Genomic DNA, 25941 nt, shown 5'->3' on the forward strand with positions numbered 1-25941 from the left:
GCTTTCCTCTTCTTAGAGAAGGATGAGGAAAATTGCCTGCCTAGTACAGGAGACTTTCCAGTCAGAGGGAGTGTTTGCTATCAGCTTCTTCAACTTGTATTGAGCTGGGTGTAGTTTGATTCAGTGAATCCTTGGCTACTCGAGTACTTTTTTCTACTCTTAGTAAAGCTCATGCTGGAAGCAGGCTTATAGACAGCAGCAGTAAACTTTATCATCTACATCTTCAGTTAGATGTATCCATTGTAACATCTTTGGGAGAAACTGAGTCAACGTCGGAAATGGATTTCTGAAGAGAAACACTATAATTTCTCCCTTGTTCTTCAAATGGTTGGGAATATAAACAAAAGGGAAAGAAGCTTTGAACTCCCTAAGTGCCCAAGGCTAGTCTTGAACTCTTGTTCCTCTTGCCTCCATCAATCCCGTGGACTGCCATTACAGGCACGCACCAACTCGGTTTAATGATGTAGAAAACCCACATGCCTTTGATGATGTTGGAAGATTCTCAGTGAGAGGCTGTCAATGGAATATGTCCTGCTGTTGCAATAAAGCTTCTCCAGGGATCTTCAGTAGTGACTTTAGAGACAATAAAAAACGTCTTTGATGTACAATATTTGCACGCATTGTGTCCTAAGATGGGTGACACTTATTGAACCAATTAGGTGGAGTTAGTCGTTGCTGTTTGTGTTTCTGTTTGTTTGGTTTGGTTTGGTTTGGTTGTTGTTGTTTAAGATAGTAACTCATAGAGTCCAGGTTAACTTCAAACTTACTGAAGTCTCTGAAAGTTCCTATCAACGTCTGATCCTCTTACCTCTGGCTTTAGAGTGCTGAAATTCCAGGAATTCACCACTGCAACCACTGTGTGAAGTGCAGGGGATGGAACCCAGGGCCTCTTACATGTTAGACCTCTCTACCAAGGACCCACAACTCCTTTGTTTTTTTTCTCCCTTGAGACCATGTCTCATGTGGCCTTGCTTGGTTTTGAGCTTTCAGGTTCTAGTGAGCCTCCTGCCTGTTTCCTAAGGAGCTGTGCATATAGACGCTCAGCTTAAGTTAGCTTTGCTTTTTATTAATTTTTACTTGTTTTATATCTATTTTATCATATGTTTGTTAGTAGATTTCTTGCATGTGTATACGTGTACCATGGAAGATCAGAAATCCTTAGATCTCCAGATCTCCTGGAACTGGTATTATAGATGGTTGTGAGCCGAGAAATCAAACCCAGGTCCTCTGTGAGAATAATAAGTGCTCTTAACCACTGAGCCATCTCTCTAGCCCCTTTGTTAGTGTTTTAAAGGTAAGGTATGACTCTTGTTTAAATCATTAACACTATACACATGCTTATTACACAGCACATCTCATCAGTTCAATGCTGACTTTCTAATATCTTCTGTGTCATCATGGATGTGTGTTTAGCGCTTTATAAGCTGAATACAAAGCAATGCTCTCTGGTTTGCTTTCAGAGCCACCTGTTCCCATCGCCCCACCTCAGCTCGCCTCTGTCGGAGCAACCTATCTGTGGATACAGCTCAATGCCAACTCCATCAATGGGGATGGACCCATTGTGGCCCGCGAGGTTGAGTACTGCACAGCCAGTGGGAGCTGGAATGATCGGCAGCCAGTGGATTCCACGAGTTACAAGATTGGGCACCTTGACCCAGACACAGAGTATGAGATCAGTGTGCTTCTAACCAGACCAGGAGAAGGCGGCACTGGATCTCCCGGGCCAGCTCTGAGAACAAGAACAAAGTGTGCCGGTGAGTAGCAGGCAGTATACCGCTGCCGGCCACAGTCTCTTGTGGTGTTGCATCCCACAGCTGGATCGCAAGCTTTCTACAGCTCTGCTTTTGCACTCCATGTGACGATAAAAATACTCCTGAAGGTGAATTATAGGTTAAATGGAACATTAAAGCCCATAACCTCAAGACCTGCTCTCTCTCAACTTGCCTCTGCCTCTTTTCCTGTTCCGAATTAACATCTTGCTCTGGGTACCACGTAATTGGTACTGGAATGGCCCCTAAGGCTCAACAAGGCTGATTCCTTCAATGATGGCTGCTAATGGGTCAGACACTTCTTCCTGTCCCTCTGGTTTGTTCTCAGCTAGTGTGCTCATCACCCAAGAGCAGTGCTGTGGAATGACACATTCTCTCATAGCGTTTGAAAGCTGTCTTTATTGATGGGTATGCGAGGCAGGGCTGCTGGCCAGTGACTGGGGAGTCTGTTTGTAACATAAAGGGTGATTTATCGCCTGTATGCAGTCTTTGGGCTCTTGGATTACAAAGTATTAATTGTGTCAAAGCCATTCGGCAAGTTACACAGAATAAGGTTGATGGACAGCAAAATGTAGTGTTTATGAAAATCAGAAGGATGAGATCCTTACAGCACAGAGTTGGTTTTGAGTGATGACTGTCTGGGAGGAAGGGAAATGCTTATTGAGGCCTCCCAGGGCTTTCTCACAGTGGACATGGTTGGATGTCCACACAGAGGCCTGGGTTGAATAGCGTGCTGAGAGGAGGAGAGCCCATGGACTTTGATGGGGTTACTTAATGTTTTAGATAGTGTCAATTAAGAAGACATTATTACCCAAGGCTAGGTACTTCCCATACTCAGGGGCTAGAGGCAAGCAGATGTATGAGTTTGAGACCAGCCTGGTCTACAGATTGAGTTCCAGCACAGCCAGGACTACACAGACAAACCCTGTCTCAAATAACAAAAGCAAAATGACAATGTTTAGTTTCCAAAGGCTGGCGGGCACTCTCATGGGATTCCACAAAGAGTCAAAAGGCCTTGGATCTCAAATATTCAGATAAAAATTATATCTATGGTAAATGTGTGTAAACTTTTTTCTGCTCAACAATCCCTCAACAGTAGTATATAGCAGCTATTTACATTACATTTATATTACGTTAAATATTAAGCATGATATAAAGGGGTTATCAATATTCTGAGGATCATCTGTGGGCTTTCTCATCTTTTGGGATCATAGAGGCAGGTGGCCCCACAAAAGCCCACTGGAAACCATATCATCTGACTATCTTCTAATAGTAGATATTAATAATGTGTGTATGTGTATGCAGTTGTATGGGTACATAGTTGAATGGGTTTACAGTTGAATGTATATAGTTGTGTGTGCATAGTAGGGTGTACACAGTCATATGTAGATAGTTGTGAATATGCAATGTGCGTGCATTTTGGGGGTATGCATTGTGGTGTGTGTACACAGTTGTATATGTATATGCAGTTGTGTGTACACAGTTGTGTGTATAGGCAGTTATGTGTATATGCAGTTGTGTGTGTGTGTGTGTGTGTGTACACAGTTGTGTGTGTGCAGTTTATATGGGTATGTGGATGTGTGTTTGTGCACACATAGAATGAATCTTAGATATCCTCCCTCAGAAATTTTCCATCCTTATTTTTGAGATAGTATCTCTCACTGGTATCTGGGTCTCGCTAGCTAGGGCTGGCTGGCTGGCTAGTGAGCCACAGATACCGTTCATCCCTGACTCCCGATCTCTGGGATTGCAAGTACCCTTAACCATGGCTGTTTCCTTAAATGGGTGTGGGGACCAAGCCTGGGACCTCATGCTTGTGTGGTAAGCACTTTACAATCGAGCTGTCTCCTCAGTCCCATGATGTCAGTGAACTTAAACAGTTGCACCTATTTTGATCTTTACCTATAATCTGGATAACCCTAAGTGTATAATGGCAGCAACCGCAGGAATATTTTTTCTATAAAAATTAATGATGGTGCACTTTTAATCCCAGCATTTGGAAGAGAGGCAGAGGTAATCAGATCTCTGTGAGTCTGAGAACAGCCTCTTGTACATAGGGTCCACAGTGAGACCCTGCCTCTGAAAAGAAAAGAAAACAGAAAGGTGATTTGTATTAGGCAGCAGAGCAGGTACATTTCTCTTCCTAGGATTTGAGCTATGGGCTCCGTGATGGCCCTGCTTCAGCAGGGTCTGCATCTGGATACTTTGTAGAACTTATCTCCAACTGACGCCTTCCAGCACCTATGCAGAAGGAGGACCTGTTTGTTCAGACCCAGGCCTCCTCCGGCTTGGCCTTTGGTTCTAGGAGTTTCCTAATTCTTCCCCATCCCAGTCACTTACTCTAGTAAGTTATTTTACTTTTGTGAAATGCCCATCATATCACATGCCATAAAGGAAAGGTTAGCTTCATATAGCATGGATGATGTCAGTTTTTTAGCAGTACAAGTAATAATATTTTAATAATTCATAGACATGGTGATATGATTTTATATGTATATAATATTTCACATTCCATAATTTTATTAATTTTAATGATTTTAACTGAAATAGAATTATATCACACACCCCTCCCTTTCCTTCCTCCAGTAACTCTCCCTCAAACTTCTCCCATGCCCTGCCATTCTCAAGTTGAAAGTCTCTTTGTATATGAGATATAATTGTAGTATATATCTAAATATAAAGTATTAGGTCCATTTTTGTTGTATGAGTGTCTAAGGTCTCAGGGCTGACCACTCTGCAATGGATAACCAACCTGGGTCATATCCCTGAGGGAAGCTACTTCTCCTTTTCCCAGTAGTCACTCGTTTCTTGTGGTTCTTTTTGTAGGAGTGAGACTCCATGGAGATCTCCTCCTCCTCCTCCTGCATTAGCTCATACGTTCGTATGGCCATTGCTCCCGTTCTGTTTGTGCAGCCATTTCTGGGAGAGAATGATTAAAGGCCAACTGCCTGGTATTCTGGCTCCCACCATTTCCCACACTCTCTTCCAGAACATTCCCTCACTCTAGATCAGGAACTGGAATAGAGATGTATCCATGGGGGCTCCCCACCAACCCACTGATCTCTGCATCCTGTCCTGAGTTGTAGTTTTCTGGGGCAGTCCCATTCGCTGCAGAGAGAGGCTTCTTTGATGAAAGGCGGTAGCTACTCTTATCTGTGGGTGCAAGGATATGATTTAAAACGTGGTAAGGAGTCCTGTTGGTCTAGCAACATGCTGTTAGTGGATTATTCTCTGAAGCCTCCTATGTCCTCACCAGATCAAGAAGCTGGCTAGGTTCCCAGTCCCAGGAATCCTTTGCCACCTGTTGGGCGAGTCCTAAATCCATTTAGATGGCTGTTGCTTGCCGCTGACTTATGAGTGACAAGTGTTACACCTTTATAAATAGCTTGCCACGCTGGTAATTGCTGTGGTTCAAAGGTGTCACACACGGTAGGGCTGTTTAATTGTTTCTCCCTTGGCACCTTGCCTAGTATTTCCCGGAAGCATGAAAGCTGGGTTGTGGGAAAGGAGCTTGTGGTCCAAGCCAGCTGGAGTCCTCCAGTTCCTGTGTTCTAAGTGTGCGACATCTTCAGCCATAGGGTCTCACCCTCCTCCTGACAGGCAAACAGGGACTACACTTATAATTTGTATTATATTGGGAGTCACGTAGACCACCCTGATGAGATAATTAAAAGTAGAAATTGGAAAGATATCATGTGTTCATAGACTGGTGGAACTAAGATGATGAATGAAAGTGAGCATCCCACCAAACGCAATTTCTAGATTTGATGCAATCTTAGTCAAAATATCCACAACATTCTTCACAGTGATAGGAAAAACATCCTAAGGTTCTTATGGAACCAAAAACGATCCTGAATAGACAAAACAATGCGGATCAAAAAGGAGTAACACAGGAGGGATCGCTATCCCAGATTTAAGGGAATATTATAGAACTTTAATAGGAGCATCAACCTGGTATGAACATGGAAAGAGACATGTAGATCAGTAGAATAAAATAGAAGACCCAAACACAAGCATTCATACTATGACCATTTGATAATTGTCAAAAGCAAAAATCACTGGAGGACGTACAGCATCTCTAACAAGCTGTGCTGGGGAAACGGGAGGACCACATGCAGAAGTGTGAGATTAGACACATAGTCATCATCCTCCACGAAAGTTGCATCCAATCAAGGCTTCAATCTGAAACCCAAGTCACCAAAACTACTAGGAGAAAACATAGGAAGTTCCCTACAAGATACAGGCATGGAACGGGACTCTGTGTGCAGGACCCTATTTACCAAGGACTTAAGGCCAACAACTAACACTTGGGACCTCATAAAACTTAAAAGCTTCTATACAGCTAAGAGAACCATCAGCTGAGGGAAGAAGAATCCCATGGAATGGGAGAGAACCTTTGCCAGCTATTCTGGCAGAAAATTGATACCCAGAACACATAAAACAACCCCAAGTCAGGGAAACCAATGACCCAATTAAAAACTATAAATGCTGGATGAGGACTAGGGATCTCTCTAGAGGGCTCCACAAAGGGAGTAAGACTAGCCAAGAGTGACATCAAGAAGTACTCGTCATCCTTACCCATCAGAGAGAAGCAAAGTAAACAACATGGAGATTTTATTTCACCTCAGGAAGAATGGCTAAGATCACAAAACTGCTACCAATAAACAGATGTGGAGAATGAAGGCCCTCATTCACTGTTGGTGGGAAAGAAACTCATGGCCTCCACCAGGGACATCAATGTAGAGAACCCGCTAGACGCCGAAAGAAAATTACCATGTGACCAGCTACACAACCTCTGGCACAGGCCCAAAGGACTCAACATCCCACGCCACAGATGCTCGCTCAGACACGCTGTTGCTGGTTTGTGCACACTCACTAAGAAATGGAAATAGTCTAATGTCCTCCGACAGAGGGATGGATAATGAGCGTGTGGGCTGTACACACAATGGAACATCATCCAACTGAAATTGGATGTAAATGGACAGAGCTAGAAAGCATCCTATTGCATGAGGTACCACAGACCAAGAAAGACAAGCACCACATGTTCTCTCACCTGTAGTTCCCCAGCTCCAGGTCATCAGATGGGGAACATACATCACGGAATGATCACAGAAACCATAGGAAGGGAGGTTTTAGAGAGGAACAGCAGGATACACGTAATATGATGTGGAAAATATCAGGATATCTAACTGGGGAGGAGGTAGAGAGGCCAGTACAGCAGGAGAAGAAAGGACAAGGGTTTGATAAACCCTCAAAGAATCTCTTTTATATTTGCTGATACCATTTCTCAAAACCGGGCTTGTTTTCAGAGCTGTAACTTGCTGTAACTGTGTCTTCTGAAGTATCCAGAGTGAACTTCTTGTTCCTCCTGTGTGCATTCAGAATCCCCCATGAGACCTTGTCCATCTCCAAGTGTGCTCTGTAAGGAACAACTTGAGTGTTGTCTTAAACAAATCTGTTGGGAGCACACAATATATCATTTCCCTCTCCTTAAGATGGGAGAGGGCACCTGATTGCTCTCATGCCCATCACAGCCCAACCCACTAAACATACCAGAACAGCCAGCTATTGACACATCTCTGTGTGTGTTTCCCCTGACTATAATGCATGTGTATATTTTCAGGAATCCTCTTGATAGCTCTCTGGGGTGTGTAAGACAGCAGAGTCTCTTGCAATAGATTGACATTCCCTCTGAAGAAATGAAAACCCATTTTCAGCTGGTATTTGCACGCTAACACACGTCCCTAAAAGAATCAATTCTCAGCTGAGCAAGGGAGTCTCATAACAAGCAACTTCATCTGCTCTGCTCCCTCCAACCCCCGCATGCAAAGCTCTGCCTGGCGTGTACTCCTAGTGTGTCAAGCACTGACAGAGAATGTTTTTGAAAAGGCTGCAATTGAAAGAGTTGACCTTAGAAAATAGAAGGAAGTGTGTTAGGTGAAGTAGTTGAAGTTAGAAATAAGAGAGGAGGCATGTTAGGTGGGTGAAGAAATTGAAGTCATGAGACTCTTTGCTGTAAGAAGCAAGACAGCTCACCCTTTCATGACCTGAGGCTTTTGAGCAAATGTGCAATTTAGACTGGTGAAGCCATTGGTGATCCTCATGACATCTCGGAAAAGAGACCAAGGGGAGAAGACTGGTGTCTCCATTACAGACTGAAATCTTGACGTGGGTTCTCTGTGGAAGTCACATGCTTGCAAGCACTTAGTAGCATTTATGAAAAGAGAGTCATGGACCCTCTAAGACCATGAGCCCTGCAGCCTTCTACAGCAGAACATGGAAATGCCTTGGAACAGCCAAGGGATGAAACTGCCTGAGAAATGGAAGGGGCAGACAGACATTTGCTTGCCTGGTTGAACTAGGCAAGAATATCAATGTAGAAACAGATATAGAACAAGATTAGGTGAAGAGGCTACTGGGCAAGGGCCTAAAATGCTCACGGACCTTCAATACCATCTGCATCATGCGTGTGAATCATGCTTAATAAGCTTCTCTCTGCCCATTCCCACTCTTAAAAAAAAATAACTACTATAATATTTGGTTGTATTAGGAAAGCAAAACCCTGATATTGCAGAAGGTGACCAGAGGCATTTGATGCAGTATGGAATGCCCCCTCCCCCCAATAATCAATGTTTATTTATGACCCCTGCATCTTCAAAGACACAGAGAAAAGACACTGATGCTCAGGGCAGATCCTCCAAGATCCAGAACCTTGGATAATGGCAGAGAAAGGGTGAGAAGACGAGGGTGCCTTACACAGCGGGCTGGGGCTGCGTCATAGGGAGTTTCTCAGGGCTGGTCTGTTTGTCTAGAACCTGACATTGTAGAGTGTGATGCCCAACATTCAACGTGACAGAGCTGACCTGACTTCGAAGATTCAACCAAACTGAAGATTCTACAGTTCATCTGTTTGTTGCTCTTTGTCTCGGGAAGTGACCCATCACCTATTTTGATCCTGAAGATCTTCCAATTTCATTTCCACTTTGTTCTTGCCCAAGAGCTTCCCAATCAATTATACTTGTTAAGCTTTGAATCCTGGTGAAGGTCTGTGAGGTAGGGCTGCCATAGTTACATTTTATCATAGCCACATGGATAGCATTTGAAGGCTGTCTCTTATTCGGGGATTCACTTCCTGAATTTTATGTCAACATGCCACTTTGTAATGAGCTCACCGTGTGAGTGGACCTCCAACTACTGCCAGCCTCACCTGCTGCCATCTGCCTGTGTGTGAACTGGCGGCTCTGCAGCTGGACCTGTAGTCACAGGAATGCCCATGTGCTCTATGCAGCATCAAAGCACATTGATAATCACATTACCTATATCCTATGGTGTTACTGCACAGCTGTTGCCTTTGGATGAATCACAGGTGCATGGAGCAGAGTTGTAACTATAGCAACTTGTCACTCAAAGTGCTATCTTAACCATCTAACTTCTGTATCTGTGACACTGGACATTGAACATTGGGCCTCACACACACTTGGTAAAACTTTATCACTGGGCTCCACATCTTGGTCCCTTTTTATCTTGTCTTGATGTATGGTTCCATTAGGGTTGCCTAGAGTTGAGTATTAAGTTTGTGACACACAACATCTCTCCTCATGGAAAACCATTCACTTTAGCCAATCCCCATGTCTCCATGTCTGTGATGTGTTGAGCTCTATTCTACCGTGTCCTGAGGCCACTCATGAAACTGTATTTAGCTTGATCCCCAACCTCTGTCCACCCTCCTCCCCATGACTTATGGATACATTGCCATCACTGGGTCAGATCTCAGAACAGGTCATGTGTAGCATCCCTCCAGAGTGTTGGTCTTTTATGTCTGACAGTTATTTCCAAGTATAGGTATAGGCTTTCCACAGGAGCATGTCCAGTCCCTCAGTCCTCTCTTCCCACTCATTTTTTTTTCATTCCCACATAGGGATGCCAATACCTGACCCAATGGATCAGAAATATATCCTGAAGTATATCCTTAAGATCCTGTTAAGGTCAGGATATAGCCTTAACTATAAGGTTCTTTATGAATAATACAGTGTCCTACCTGTGTGAGTTATATTTTCAATGAAAAGTAGTCAAGAGTTGGCTTCATGGTAATTTTTTATACCCAGTTAATTCCCAGATCTGCAGTTCAGCCACAGTTGAATAACTTCAGAGAACTGGAATCATTTCAGCATTCAGTTAAATAGAATAAAATTTAGTTTGTGATTTCTGCTAAAACATATTGTTAGAATTAGGAGCATCCTTTTTGTCCCAGGCTATTTAGCAATAGGTACTGGAAACAGTAAAATGGCTGATGTGGTTAGAGCACAGCAGACATTGTGGGTGTTTTAATTTGAGGATATCACTGTTGACATATCCTAGTTATTGGCTAACCATGGTTAAGTGACTTGCTAAGAACTTGCCCCGGAAGTTAAGGAATGATGATCAACTAACAAAACAACAGTGATAATTGGTGAGATGGAAGAAAGCTTAACTTGTGTTCTTAGAAAAAAAAATATATATATGGTTATATAATTCTATAATTATAACTTTAAAGGGCATTCCTGTTTATTTAAGTGTCAGGCATTGTGCCAAGCACAGAGAGCAGAGATTTCTGATATTCAGTTTATGTTTTGGGGTTACTGGAGGAACAGCATAAATGTATGCACATTCAAACACAGCACAGTAAGCTACAGCATCAGGAAGTGATAACTGCTGTAAAGACAGAGGAAGGGGTCATTTTCCTTCTTCATGGTAGTAAACTACAGAAGACATGATGCTTGCCATCTTCCCTGGGTCTGATGTCCACTGCACTCCAGTCAGGTTGAGTTCATCCATCTAAGCGCTAAGACTGCCTTTCATCACGCTGAGCTTGCTCACTTGAAGTCCACGCTGGCTCTGAACAACCCCCAAGACCCTCCCCCCATCCTGTGTTTCATCTCTAGCTCACCAGTCTCCATACACTCATGTAAGTAGAATCCTGAAGAATTTGCCCTTTTCCTAAGTCTTATCCAGTTATCAAAGTGCCCATCTCCAGCCACCCTGACATGGAGTGCCTTTCAGATGACCTGATCATTATGGTTTTTTATGGTTTTTGTTCCCCTCCTGTAGGATATTTTTTTTAATGAATGATTCCCAAGTTGTTAAGTACTGACTTTGGCTTTTAATCAAATTAATAGTTCTCAGTAAACCTTCATGACTTAGACAAATATCACTAAGTGAAGCACAAAGTGCTGTCTGAGTGGAGTTGAAACACAGACAAGAATGCTGGAAGTACTGAAGTACTGAGGTAACATGAAAGACGCCCCTGCAGTTGGGTTCCTCACAGAGAGTTCGCAAGAGGCGAGTATTCCTTATCTTATAAATCTGTTACTTCATACCAGTAAAGGGGAGTTTTCATGCCTCCTTGCATTGATATATGTAACAGGATTTTCCCTGTCCAATCAGATATTAGCAGCAGGAGGCCTGTGGTTGGACAGGGAAAAGGGAGGTGGAGCTAAGAGTTGCAGAGACAAAGAGTGCCTGGGGAGAGAGGGGAAGGCAAAGATGGAGGAGGACGGACAGTAAAAAGAACCTGACCCAGCATGGCTTTAGATAGCCTCAGGTAGTTATAATATCATAAGGTTAGAATAATTGGGATAAAGCTTTTTCCATTACCAATTGGTTCTGACATTATTGTTTGGCATCTTGTAAATTGAGAATTTATTACTACATAAATCTGATGGCTTGATTATAAGCTTGTAGAGTTTTGTTTCTACCAGGTAAATGGGTGTTGCAGTGATTGACGGTCAGGTGGACAGTCATTGCGTGGAGCTGGCATGGCAATGATCCATCAAGGGACTTGGGAGCTCCAGCCCAGAAAGACCACCGAGTTGAAATCACCTGGCTGGAGCCATGTGCTCCACCAGTTGCTGGTCGGTAGAGCAGGAAGCCTGCCAGTTGTTTATTTAATATTTCCCGTGACTGATATATACATATGTTTTTTTTCTTTTATAGACTTTACTCAAGTGTTTATATAATTGCAGTGGGAACTTTTAACTCATTACCTTGAAAATTTGTTCTTTCTGTAAAGTAGTACTACATAGCTTAACTACATACATATTGGTCAGTTACACAAAGCATTAAGCAGGTTGACTCTTGGCAGTCTTCAACCTTGGCCTGCAGGAAGCTAGTGCATAGCCTATGGTGCTGGGCAGTTTAGCCCCTCTCCTGCCGCTATCCCTGAATACCTATATTTGTATAGTTGTTTTGTGTCCTTGACATGACTTCTAAGGAACAAACCACAAGCAAGTGGGCGGAGTCCCTTCAGGGTGGGGCTCAGCATTCAAACACTCCAACTTTCTGCCCTCACTCCAACTTCAGATCTCAGTGGCTTATTTAATGGTCCATCAATGTGCCTCATATGGTGGCGTTGTCTCCCCGAACTAAGTCTCAAAATGTCATGAGGTTTGGTAATGCTAGTTTTGAATACAGCTTCCTGTGTTTTCCTGACACTGGAGTGACTATGTGAATATAAACAATGGGAATTGCATAATGGAAATGAGCAGGATTGGGTTTGGCAGGAGCATGTTAGCAAAACCCAAGCTTCACTTCGCGAAGATTCTTCTCATAGCCTTTCTGTTTGCATCTGCTCATTGTCCTTAATCCTTCCAGTGGGGAGAAAAACTGATCTTCAGTTAAGCCCCTAAAAGAATAGATTTGTTTCCCCTTAAATGAAGAATAGCTGGATTGTTTGTCTATGATCAGTTGTCACTCCCATTATAGTGTATACTGGGCCCTGCACTTCTGACCCCTAGAATGTGAGGGCAGGTAATAGCTGGTTTAATTATGGCTGTTATACAGGACAGACAGAAGCCAATGACCTAATTGAACAGAAAATAATTTATTTTTAATTTAAGTTTATTTGCCAGGGGGAAAAAATTAAAGGTGTTCTAATTCTTAAATGGCTCTGCCAAAGGGCAACATATTTTTTAATGCATTTGTAACACATTAAACCATTAAGAAGCTTTTTAAATAATCAACATTAAAAGAGCATTAGAAGGAACATCTCTATTAGAGTGCAGATGTAAACCCTCTTTGCTTTAGATGCCATCCCACCGTCTATGCAGGTCAGGACAAGAGTCATATGTGATGCTGGGTGGGCCAGAGCTTTCATTATAGTTGTTCCTGCCACCAAACACTTACAACAAACTACTTCAATAATTTGGTGTTTTCTTGAACAATGTCCATGCAGAAACTGGGTGGGCCAACCTTGGAAATCCTTAGGAGAGCTTTGGGTGCTCCTTGAACAAGTATAGACAGACAGGTGGTCATTCTTAGAGTTACTGCTGTTGACTCTCAAAAGGTCAGGTCAGTTCTCTATAGGGTCTATAGACCCCTTGCCTATGCAAATAAGCACAATACACCACTGCTAAGCTTCCTCTATGCTGGCCTTGAAGCCTTGGAAGACTGTTTCTTGTGTAGCTTAGAATAAACTGAGGAGGGTAGAGTGGGCAGCCTGGGATGGAGCCCTGCTGTCTCTGCGATGGGTGGTCACACTGGAAAAAATCACAGAACACTATCAGGCTGTACTTGATATGTCTGTCAATGGGAGCTTCTTGTCTAGATGTCTTGTGGCAATTAGGTTCTCACAGCCTCCTGAGAAATCGCCATTGTAAGTCTTCCTTCAGGAGGAACAATACAGTGTGGTGACTGTGGCCTTAAGATTAGTGGGACCTTTAAGAGTAGTTCCATTTTCTGCAGTAATATTTTCTAGAAAAAGAAGACATAATATAGTGTGAATGTCAGTCAGCTTTTGGTCCCTGTGATATTGCCGCGATCATCAACCTTAGGCAGGAACGGTTGATTTAGGCTCTTGATTTTTGAAGACTCAGGCTGCGATTGGTTGGCCTTTGATTTCAGACTTACAGCATCATGATGTATGGTCTAGAGAGTGATGTAATAGTGTTATTCTCAGTTTCAAATGAGTGACTTTATGAAGCCTGTAACAAGCAAAGATTAAAGAACCAGTAACAGGCTGGAGAGATGGCTCAGTGTTTTAAGAACACTGGCTACTCTTCCAGAGGTCCTGAGTTCAATTTCCAGCAACAACATGATGGCTCACAACCATCTGCAATGGAGTCTGATGTCCTCTTCTGGTGTCTGAAGAGAACTACAGTGTACTCACATACATTAAGTAAGTAAATAAATAAACAAATAAATAACCAATGACAAGGGGAAGATTGATAGAAATAGATGATGAATGTACAACATTATCAAGTCAGAGAGTGTCATTAGTCATGCTAAAATTGTGACTGTGAGTCTGGCCATCAGAGTGCCAGCCTGACATTGTAGCTGTGGGCCTGGCCATCAGAGAGACTCGACATCATGCTGACTTGTGACTGTGAGCCTGGCCATCAGAAGCCCCTGGTTCCCTGTTCCCATGGTGTGCATTTTTAATCTCACAGGATGAAAACAGTAATCTCTGTTGGAAATGCGTTAGCCTCTAGCTCTTTTCAGTGATGTAGTGTTTTAAAAGCCCTTAGCTGTTTGCTGTTTTGTCGTCCCCCTGTCACAGACATAGGGGGCCGGCTTGGTTCAGGACAAGGAGTTTTGAGGACACTTGAAAGCAGCATGTTGGAGTCTGGGACAAGAGAGCCCTCTTTATCTCAGAGTTCACTTTCAACAAGACTGAACAGCACACTATGGCTTACTAGCATATTTCATACCAGAGAAGATGATACAGGTGCCTCATGGCAGCTGTGAAGCCCACAATGGATGTGTGAGTGCAAGGTTCCACTGACCCCTCTGCAATGCCTTGGACTGGGGACCTAACCTTGAGCACATGGACCACAATTTTAGATCTAAACTATAATGATGTCCTTGAGATAGTTTTTGCCTTTGAGACTCTAGGCCATCTAAATCATTCCTAAATTATCTGGACATTTAGCAAGAAAAGGATAGATAGCAAAATGGTTCATTTCTGAATTAGAGCAAATGCTTTTGGTGTTCATAAGAGTTTCACTGTGTTGGGCTTCCACATATAATCATTTTTGCTGTGTTTTTGGTGGAACTTGGAACATACCATTAAGAGTTATCACAGAGGCTTTTATTCTGCCACTGCCTTTGTGAACATCTAAAAAAGACAGCATTCTGCTGGGGACTGTCATTTGACTTGGGGTTGTCTTGACATGAGCGCTGCTTTTGACTTAACAGCTGAAATTCTCAAATAATTATTTCCCCATTCCTAAACCTGTTTCCTGTTAACTTCTAGTCAACCTTGTACCAATACTAAGTGCTTCTGTCAAGAGTGGGACAATTACTTGCTGACGCCTCGACACTGCTTGGTAGTGTAACCTAATAACCTAGTGTGTCCTGTGTAGACCCGGCCCAAACATTCATCCATAAATAAAACTGGGACGTGCTATGGCTGAAGTCACATGCTGCTCTGCTAAAGTCTTTTAAGGCTAAAGAAGCTGAATGATGGGGTTTGTTGGACATGCATACATTGAACTGCAGTGTGCTTTAACGGAAATAATGCATAAATGAATGTCCTTGAGCAAAATCCAAGAAATGATCACATGTTCCCTGGAATCTGGGATAGCATGCTGTTTGTATAATTTCAATTTGTATCAGGCTAGAAAACCGCTTACAGACTCTGAATCACTTCTTGGGGTAGCAAAGGAAGTGGGCTGTGTAAAGGCTTTATTTATACATGTAATACCACAATTCTGTGCCAATGAACTTACTTCAGCTATGGATACATGGTAATAGTACAGTTATCGGAACAACAGTCTTATTAGCTCTGTTGGCTTTCCATTTTTAATACCTTAGCAAATACTGTAACCACACAAAGTCAAATAATGATAGGGCCCTTTTGCTCACTTATGCATGGGCCTCTGAAAGGTAGGGAACCCTTGTTGTGTGGGGTTAGAGACTTGGTCTCCACTGCTAGGGGTAAAGGACAGTGGAGCACAGAGTAAAATCCTCTCACAGTGAGAGCTGCTTCTCATCTCGGCTCCCAGTGACGGTTAATCTTCATTGACAACTTGACTAGATTTAGACTCTCCTAAGAGATATACTTGCATATGGCTATGGAGACATTTCCCAACAGGGTTAATGAGGAGGACAGACCCATTCTACATGTGAGTTGCTGTATCCCAGGAGCTGAAGGACCAGACTGGAGAAAAAGGGAAAAGAGAAAGCTAGACACACATGAATATTTCCTGTTCTCTATTTCCTGTTCTGCTGGGGTATAAACAAGCATTCTTATGCTCCTGCAGCCATAGCTGTGGCAAGTCTGCCTGCCTGCTGTGATTCCCTGGACTGTTGGACTCAAATCTCAAACATCAGCTAGAACAAATCTCCCTGATGTTACTTCTTGCCATGTATTTGGTCAAAGAGAGGGCCAGAGCCACGAATACTTTCCTTTATTGTATGTCATTAGTCTAAGACCAGAAGAGGTCATCTCAGGATATCTTCATGTCATAAGAGTATCTAGGAAAAGGTCACTCGTACTTAACATCCCGGTGTCACAGGAGTCATGGATGTTTAGGCGCTGTGCCTGGAATAGTAGGTGCCACGAAGCCGAAGCCAATGCCTTGGCAGATGGAGTTTGTTCTTCAGCTCCACTGCCTTGCGTGCTCTGTCCATGCTTCTGTGGCTCACCACGTAAACCAGCTCCTGGGGTATGATGTCTTCTCATTGAGGTGGATGGGCACACTTTACACAGAGTTCTGCAGCATTTGGTCGGCTACAGTTTCCTCCACTCCATCTATAAGGATAATTCTTCTGGTCTTTTCCACTACTAAGTAAACAAACAAAACAACAACAACAAAGCAAGATAGGCAAGAGCTGGAGTTTTCACAACAGATAACGAAAGTCCAATGACCTGTCAGGAGTGTTAGTTTGTGAAGGCAACCATGCTCCTTTGTCTGTTAAGCCTGATGACCTGTCAGCGTCAAACATGTTAGTTCCTGAAGGGTAACTGTGCTCCTCTGTCTGTGTCATGATATTTACAAATTAATCTTAAGGATATAAAGAACGGATGATTATGGTGCCTACTAGGTTAAGTTGGAAATGAATAGGAAGATTTAAAAATGAATAATACATATTACAAATGCAAGAAATTTTATGAGAAAGTGTGGTTGTGCCTGTTGTTCAAGCAAGAAGGGTAATAGAACTATTTGATCAAAACTGCTGACCTTGCAGCCTTGTCTAGTACTATTTTTAATGAGCAACATGGGTCATATTACTATGTATTTCTGTTGACCAAATGGCAATATTTCTTTCTCAGAGATGTAGACAAATGACTGGAGACAACTGTTTACAGTTGCCCTTGAAAATCCTTTGTAGCATTAAGTATGATTGGAATAGACACAGTCCGAAAAAAAAAAAAAAAAAACCTTCCTGTTGTATATTATACATGGCCAGTCCATTATCTTTTGGCTGGGCTATATTGTTTGTTCTTAATGTAGATGATGAAGTTATTGTGAATAAACTTTTATTTATAATTGTCTATATGTCATCAAAGTTTTCCTTTAATTACAGAAGTCACAGTTGTCATAAAAGACAACTGTTACAAAAGCCATATTTACGTAGATTTAAATCATTTCTTATCCCATTAGTATTCTGTTTAACTGAATTTAAAAGTCTCCGAACATTTCATTCCTTTCACCTTTTTTTCCTTGATAGTCGCTGTTGTTTAATGTTAAAAGAAATATTTCCATAAATATCTATATAAGTATACCTTACATTATTTTTATTTCAATAGGTTATAATGCAAATATCAAGTTGCTAGGCTGGCACTACACACACTTAAGACTTTAGAAGCTCTCAGACTAAAGTCTTAAGGGTGTGTATTGCAGGCCTAGCAATGCCAGAAGCCTTTATTACGTTCTGCTCCACCGGCAAGGCGTGAAACTGTTGGTTTCTCTGCAGGCTTTACAGCATTGATTCTTTTTTATTAAAAAATATTATTGTTTTTATTATTATTATTGTGTGTGCACACATGTGCCCACATGTATGTGTATATCATGTATGTGTGTGTGCCATGACTGGGTCAGAGGATTACTTTTTGGAGTTAGTTCTCCCCACCATATGTAGGTTCCAGGAATCAAACACATGGCCAGGCTTCTGTTGTAGGTGCCTTTGCCCACTGAAGCACCTTCAGGCTGAACATTGATTCTTCATGGACTTCAGAGCATTTTTTTTATCCAATCATTGATTTTAAAAATTGGGATGTAGAGGCAGGTGGATCTCTGAGATTGAGGCCAGCTTGGTCAGCAGAGTGAATTCCAAGACAGCCAGGACTACACAGAGAAGCCCAATGTTGAAAAATAAAATAATTGGCATTTCACTTTTTTCATCTATGGGTTATAACCTGTTACTTTTCATATTTTACAGTAATTTGTCATTTGTGCTATTTTCTAAGCATGCTGTTTCACCAAGCTCTGCAGATTGTACACATCTGCCAGGAACTCTGAGTTACCAGCAATGCCCTTGCGTTAAGGAAAGAAAACATAGGCCCTGTGGAGTTGTTTACCCAAGAGCAAATCCAGATTTGAATTCCCTACTTTATATTCCCTCTGTCTCCACTCCTTTGTCTTCTGTATGAGTCTGTATCTGTGCCAATCTGAGGGCTGTCCCATGAATCTGTGCCAATCTGAGGGCTGTCCTGTAAATCTGTGCCTACCTGAGGGCTGCCCCAGGAATCTGTCTATACCTATGTCTGTATCAGTCCCTATGTGTATCTATCTGGGTTTCTCTCTGTGTGTCTTTGTGTCTGTCTCTAATAAAGGACCTCACCTCACTCTGTCTTTATTGAACAGTCCAGAAAGCATCACACTAGAAATCCTTAACAGAGTTTTATAAGGGATTAAGTCACTAACTCAACCTGACTCCAACTGACCCAGACAAGAAACATCATTGTTTATCAACCAATATTCACAATTGGCTGCTTTTAACCTTTATGGTAGATTTTTAGGAAATTGCTTTCAATTTCTGCTTTTGCCCCTTTCAGCAAATGATACACATGCATTGTCTGGGTCAGGGGTGTGGAAGAACACATAATTTAAGATTACAGCTATGCATTAGTTTAGTTTGTAAAAGTTGATTGCATGGGACTTCCAAGGCAAATAAGGTTGATTGTTACATTGTCTTCTTAAAGGCAGACTAAACAAACAGGCAGAGTCCACAGTAAGATGGCAGTCTTCAGTGTTAAGTGACCTCAAGGTGTGTTATTAACTCTGATGGTGGGGACTAGCAAAATTTCCAGCCTTAGAATGTGAGAGCCATTTTCAGAATAGTGTCTCTCCTCTCCTGGCTGCTTGTATTTTACTTCATTTGTGTCTTGTTACAACAGAAAGATCCACATATCATGCACTTAAGTATCCCAGTCATAAAATTTAGGGGTCACCCAAATAGGTCGATATGTCAGTAAACATTCATTGAAACCATGCTAGTAAATATTAATTCATTTTGTCTGCATAACCAGAGAGCCAATTATGCCTGCTAATGGAATCGCCAAATTTTTAAATTTGTAATAGTTTTTTTTACTTTCTACTCTTAGAAATTTCATTAGACATTTTTAGTTAAGTATCATATTTAACATATTAAATCATATAATGCTTAATTAAATATGTTAATTATGTTATAATTAACATTTAATGAAATTATTGTCAGAACTATGGGGTTGAGGGAACTTCTTGGGGAGGTCGCTTTCTTGCATTCAGGGAGAATCCTCTCTTTTCCCTTTGGACACTGTGGGAGCACTGGGGTCGGGTCCGTCCCCAACTCCAACACTCTCTCTGTAACAAAAGACTTGAAAGAAACAGAGAAGCTGAAGTTTGGTTTATCACTATTTCAGTGAACACTGTTGGGGAAGATATGGTGATGGACAGGAAGCATAACTGATTAGATGGAAATTTCACAAAGAATCTGGGTGTTTGAGCCGCAATTAATAATAACTTAGTTCAAATGTTTTAATCGACAAGGAAGGTACTAATGGAGTTTGGTTTATTTAGGGACCCAAATGTGTGACGAGGTATGGATTTCCACAGGCTTCCCACCATGAACAGGGCTGGTTCTCTTCACGGTGGTGAGATTCCCTCAGGAGCAGCCTGGATCAGAAGATTTGTTCATATGTAGCAGAGAGAACTGAAGAAGACTTTACTGAGTATAGAATAAGACTCTTTTTTCAGTCATGTAGGCCCTTTAAAGATGAGCAGTAATAATAACCATAAGTGTTTGATATTAATGCTTGAGACCAGATCAGAATGGCTTCCCTTTCTGGATAGGCACAGGACAAATTCATAAACTGCAGGCTGATGCTGCTGTTGCTGGCTGAGAAGCCTTGAAGTGGGTCTTGAGCTCATGTTTATGGACCACATATTCCAGAATGCAGAATACACAGAATGAGCCACCCGACGTGTGCAACAGCCTATGATAAGAACACTCATTTGTTGCCAGTAGGAAGATAAAAAGGTACAGCCATTGTCGGGGTGGACTGTTCTTCCCATACATCTCCACAAGTATTTTGTGTAGTATTTACCTACAGGACCTTAGAAATCACATCCACGTAAAAACCTGTATATGGATATTTCTAGCAAGTTTATTTATTACTGGCCAAATTTAGAAGCAGCAAGAAAGTGTCTCAGTAGGTGGATGGATAAAGAGACTGTGGTCTGTTCGGACAGGGCAACAGTATTCGGCAACTCAAAGGAAATGAACCACCAGACTGTGGAGACAGGAAACTTAGATACCATGACTACAGTAAAGAGGCTCATTTGAAAATTCCAGGATTCCTGGTTCTGATGTAGTGATGTTATGGAAAAGAGGAACCAGTACAAATTGATGTGGTAGCCAGGAACTAGGAGGTAAGGAAGGAGAGCAGGAGGTGTTCAGGGCAGTCAGAGATTCCATGTAAACTGAGCAGATAGCAAGCAGGCCTGCCCTCTTCTAGAATCATCTGGGCTGGCATATCACAGAAGAGCTTGATACATTCTACTTATGTGGGTTTCTCGGGGATGCTCCTCTGGGTGTTTCTGGCAAGGAGAACATACAGGAGCATGAAAAACTGTTACCCTTGCTGTATTGTCAGGACTGAAAACTGTATCTCTGATGCAGACATGGAATTCATGGTGGCTAACATCTTGGACCCCTCACAGTTTTAGGCAGAATACACTTCAAAGACAAACCTATGGGTTTGTGTCTGCATTTATCGAGCATAGATTTTTGCCACATAACCTAGACAGGCATTCAGTTCACGGCCCCCATGCCTTAGTCTCCAGAGTCCTGGGATGACAGACATGCACTATCACAACCAGCTAAACTGGGGGACTTTATAGCTTATTCTGATGCATACATTCTGATAACAGGGAAGTGAGAGTCTGGGTAACTGAAGTGACTTGGCGAGTTGCACCGCAGTCTGCCCTGGTGTGCAGTGCATCCTTCCGTGGAGACCTCTTGTCTTCTGACTATAAAGGTCTCCACCTCCCTAATGGTGTAACCCTATAATATAGTTCTTCATGTTATAATAATTACCATAAATATTACCATAAAATAATATCTGCTACTTCATGACTGTAATTTTGCTACTGTGACAAATCATAGCATACATATTTTTGGAGTTAGAGGCTTCCCAAGGGGCCTGCAGGATCCACAGATTGAGGATTGCTGCTCTTGACACACTTGGCCTTTTGCCACCTTGTGAGGGAAAGCCTATAGCCCTGATTCGGAACTGATTTGGGAGCAGGGCTAAAAGAAAAAAGAAAGCATCTCTTCTGTCAAGCCAAACCCAGATAAAATCCACAGAAACCAAATGGGGTTTTTAGTTGTACAGAACTTAGAGCTATCACCGGGTGGGGCCATTCAACACGATGGGGTATTTTATCTGCCAGGGCCATTCACAGTATCTGTCCTGAGAGGTGACTGGAAGGTTATAACCGTCTCTGATGTTTCCATTTGTTTGATTGTTGCTATGTCCTTTGACGACCATTCATTTTAAACGGTGAAGTGCGGCTTGGCTTGACTGCTGGCTCAAAGGCTTCACAGCCTTAGCAGGGTGGTCAGTTTGCTGGCCTCTGTGGTTGAACTCCCTCCTGTCACCCCTTCCTGCACTCGGGAGGGTATATCTTGCAATGCTTGACATACTGGCATAGGTGGGTTTTTTTTTTTACTAGAAGCAACACACTGTAGTACCGTGAGCCTGCCGCTCTTGATCTGTACTCCATCAATACTTTATGCACCGGACTCTTGTGACATATGGGTAGACCATAGCTTCTGTTATTAAAAGGTTTGTGTTGCAGTATTATGCTTGGGATATCTAGTGTCATAAAGGCTCTGTGAATGCAAGGCAGAGTATTTTTCATGTAAACTCTAACTCAGTTCCAAGGTTCGTTTTTGAAAACACAGAAACATTTTCCATACCCAGAAATTCCCTCCAGCACCTTTGGATAAACAATATTTCACTCTGGAAAGCTGGACCAGATGGTGTCGGGGCAGATAACAGTACCATCTCTTTCCAAATCAGGCATCAGCAGTTCCCAGAAGTTAGGTGACCCTCAACTATTACCCCCAAACTCAAGATTCCATTCCTAATGTGCCTGATGCCAGATTGGGTTTTTTCCACTGCCACAAAGGAACTAAACATCTTTGACACAAAAATATGTAAAGTCTTTGGAAGACTTGCCATGGAGATTAATAATCAAAGAGTTTTGACTCAATGATCTGTCCCTGAGTAGGAGGCCCCAGGATCCTGTGAGCCAGGTGTACACAAGGTCTTCTTTCAGGAATCCTAGCCTCCTGCCAAGGGGTGGGGCTAGGGAGGGGAAGATGTGCCTTACAAATGCAAGTTCTTCCAGAGTCTGAAATTCATTTCTAGAAACTTCAACCCATTGTCCCTGACAGGATCAAACTCTCAGAATCCTGTAGCAAAGTAAACCTTCATTTCAAAATTAGACTTTGAAGTTGGAAGATAAAAGGAGAGCTGTCGAAGGCCCAGTGCTCAGATAGATAGACTAAAAACATTTTTTTTTTTTTTTAAAAAAGAAGTCTGGAGAGCTTAACAGAATTCAAAATGAATGTGAATAACAGATCCCCTACTGCTGAAGTCCTCAGACTGTGGAGCCTGGCTTAAAGCCGCTTAGCTTTGCCTAACACACACCAGAATCAAAGCCTTCTGGAGGGTTTTGAAATGTGTTTCATTTTCCCAGGAAAGAGAAAAAGCAGGTCCCATCCTTTTATGTACCTGGTCACCTGGGAATATTTTCTAGCCTATGGTTCCAGTCTACTCTTTGAGTGACACAATGGGCCTTATTCAAATCTACGATTGCCAGCAGTCACTCAGACAGCACACGCAGTCCCTATTGGTGCCAGGAAGGATGCTTGTGTCCGCATCCTCAGAAGCAGTCAGCCTGTGTCCCCTCAGCCAAAGCCATCAGTTGGAGGTGTCTGGCTTGTTAAAGCCCAGAAGTGGTAACTGGGGCTGTGGTATCTGAGTGTCAGGGAGCAGCTGCACAGACACAGACATGTTGCAAGCAGAGGAGATCCAAGTGAAGCAGTAGGCAGGGTCCCATACCCTGTCCTCTATGGCAGGGTACCTCACACATACATACACGCAAGCCAAACATCCATGCATATAAATAAAAAGTCAGTGAAAAAGAAATAAAACTCGAGGGCTGGTGAGATAGCTCAGTGGGTAAGAGCACCCGACTGCTCTTCCGAAGGTCCAGAGTTCAAATCCCAGCAACCACATGGTGGCTCACAATCATCCGTAACGAGATCTGGCGCCCTCTTCTGGAGTGTCTGAAGACAGCTACAGTGTACTTACATATAATAAATAAATAAATCTTAAAAAAAAAAAAAAAAGAAATAAAACTCGAACTGAACGGGTTATTTAGATCAATGAAAACTTCTGTCCATAAGGATGAGAGAGCTGAATAACTACCATTCATGGGGGCAAACCTCCTCTACCATCTCACAGGTCCATAGCTGTCCCCATCACCTACACCAACGGGTGACTTCCTCTTCCCTGCTGCCTTTTTAGGGTTCTTCTCCTCCCGAGGAACACATTCTTGTTCAGGGCAGCCCTGCACTCTGTGTACCCACGTAAGTGTGACCCAGAGAACAGAGAACGGAGGACAGCTGGGCTGCAGGAAGCTGGTGTCAGAGTTTGGCAGGTAGCAGGCATGGGTGTGGTTCCTTACATCAGTGGTCTTGTAGCTGATGGAGGCATTTGCTTGCCACTCATCGACCCAGTGTAATCTCGTGTGATTTTAGTCACTGAATTCAGATCCTTCCAGTCTGTATCTGTGTGCTCTGGGAGTGAAGAAACCATAGGCAAAGGTCCTAATATGTTTGTCTATGCCCAGACCTCTGGGAGAGGCATTTGTTGAAGTGTTGCCGAAATTAAAAGGGAAAACACCATCGACTTTTAAAAGCCACCTCCCCACCCATGGTTAAATTTAAGCACCATGTCTGGTGGCAAGGAGGCTGCAAGTGTGAGATGGTGCAAACTAGGGGGCGCTCAGCATTTTCCACCACTGTGAGGGTGGCTTTACCAGCAAGCAGAATGAAGTCACTGTTCTTTGTGACTGGAGAATGGCTGGAGACTGGGAAGGAAATGAGGGAGGAAGAGACTGGAAGGAACCAGAGCAGATCTAAGGGAATCATCAGATCATCACTAAAGCAGCCCAGATGGATCTGTTTGCCAGGCTGCCCTGCTCCAGAGAAACCTAGCATCTAATTTGATTGTCCTCCCTCCATGCGGCAAGCAATTTTTCCTGAAAGATAAGAACAAGTTGTATTAAGCAGATTTATGTGTTTCAGAAGTCACCTAATCTAGAGACCTCCATAAGACATCTCTAGCGTCGCTTACTTTTAAACTTTTATAATGTTAGTGACTGATCCAGTCTGTTCTCTTTTGTAGGGGTCTGCTCATGGTTTGCATAGTTCTCAGTTCCTAGCAGAAGATGAGCTGTTAATGCGGTCAGGTTTATAACTTGTGTGGTGTATGTAGGAAGCTCACGGCCTCTGGGTATGGCATAGGGATGGAACCTATTGTGAGATAGATCTGTAACTGTGTCGGGGCTCAGAGTCTATGGAGATCAACAACCCGATTCTTGAGTATTTTTCTGGCAAAATGTCGTAGATAGTAAAAGGTTTTAAAACACCACGTAGAAAGGAGATCTAATATTGGAAAGATGTTCAATAAAAAGAGAAAAACTACCTTTCAGACTTAGCAACGGAATCCACTCTACGAACACACAGTGTAAGCATTTTAGCTCAGCTACACCCCAGGTGCAGGAAGAAGGACCCCTGACTTCTTACATCTGCTGTGGGTTGTCCTCAATTCTTTACCCTGGTAGGTAGAGAAGGGACTGCATTCTTGTGATTCAGCCCCTTCCTGGGACAGCTGTACTGGATGCTGCTCTTTGAGCATTCTACATACGATCTTGTGACACAAAGGTATGACTTGTTTTTTTTTTTTTTTTGAAGATTTATTTATTTTTGGTTTTATCTGTATAAGTAGTTTTGCCCCCATGTATGTATGATCTCCATGTTCATAGGCATGCCTTGTGCTGCAGAGGCCAGGAGAGGTTGTCAGATCCCCTGGAACTAGAGTTACAGAGCGTTGTGATCTTCTGTGTGGGTGCGAGGAACCACACCTGGAGCCTCTAGAAGAGCAGCGAGTGCTGGTAACTGCTGAGCCGTCTCTCCAGCCCTACAGTTTGGTTCTTGAACTACTAGCCTAAGTCATTTACTTTATTAAGCAAAGAACCAAGGGGACGTTTCCTTGCTTGCTATTTTTGTTGTCTCAAGAAAATTGGTGATTTAGACATGGCTGGTTTTATACTGACATGCCCTGCCTTAGCCTCTTGAGTTTGGGGAATGCCTCATCCTGGGTACCAATAGATGTTCCACTGGAGCAGGCTTACCAGTAGGTGCTTCTGGGATAACGAGCTGACGTTTTGATTTTTTTTCACCCCAGTGCTTTTTGAAGGTTGTGAAATCTTTCTTCTCCTTCTGTGGTTAAATAAGAATCAGAAATCCAATGTCACAGCGACAGGCAGCTGTGAACATCTATGGCCTCATCACTAGACGTTGATGGAAAGAATGGCACATTCCAGGAGCACAGGGAGTATGGCTGCCCATGAATTTACAATCTACTGGAGAATTGGTACAGTCACAGCATAGGGGCAAGCACTTAGGATACCTG

General features: G+C 42.7%; 1 protein-coding gene across 4 annotated transcripts in view; it reads left to right on the plus strand.

The window, feature by feature from the left end:
• Window positions 1–25941, plus strand: part of Ptprm (protein tyrosine phosphatase receptor type M) — a 688723-nt gene that overhangs the window by 310434 nt on the left and 352348 nt on the right. For all 4 annotated transcript variants that reach the window (XM_029470944.2, XM_085832583.1, XM_085832584.1 and 1 more), the window contains exon 7: window positions 1461–1754. In XM_029470944.2, the coding sequence (XP_029326804.1) occupies window positions 1461–1754 (294 nt within the window). The remainder of the gene's footprint in view (window positions 1–1460; window positions 1755–25941) is intronic.

The sequence above is a fragment of the Mus caroli genome, unplaced genomic scaffold, assembly GCF_978045245.1.
Source record: "Mus caroli unplaced genomic scaffold, Mus_caroli_1 scaffold_18, whole genome shotgun sequence".
NCBI lineage: Eukaryota > Metazoa > Chordata > Mammalia > Rodentia > Muridae > Mus > Mus caroli.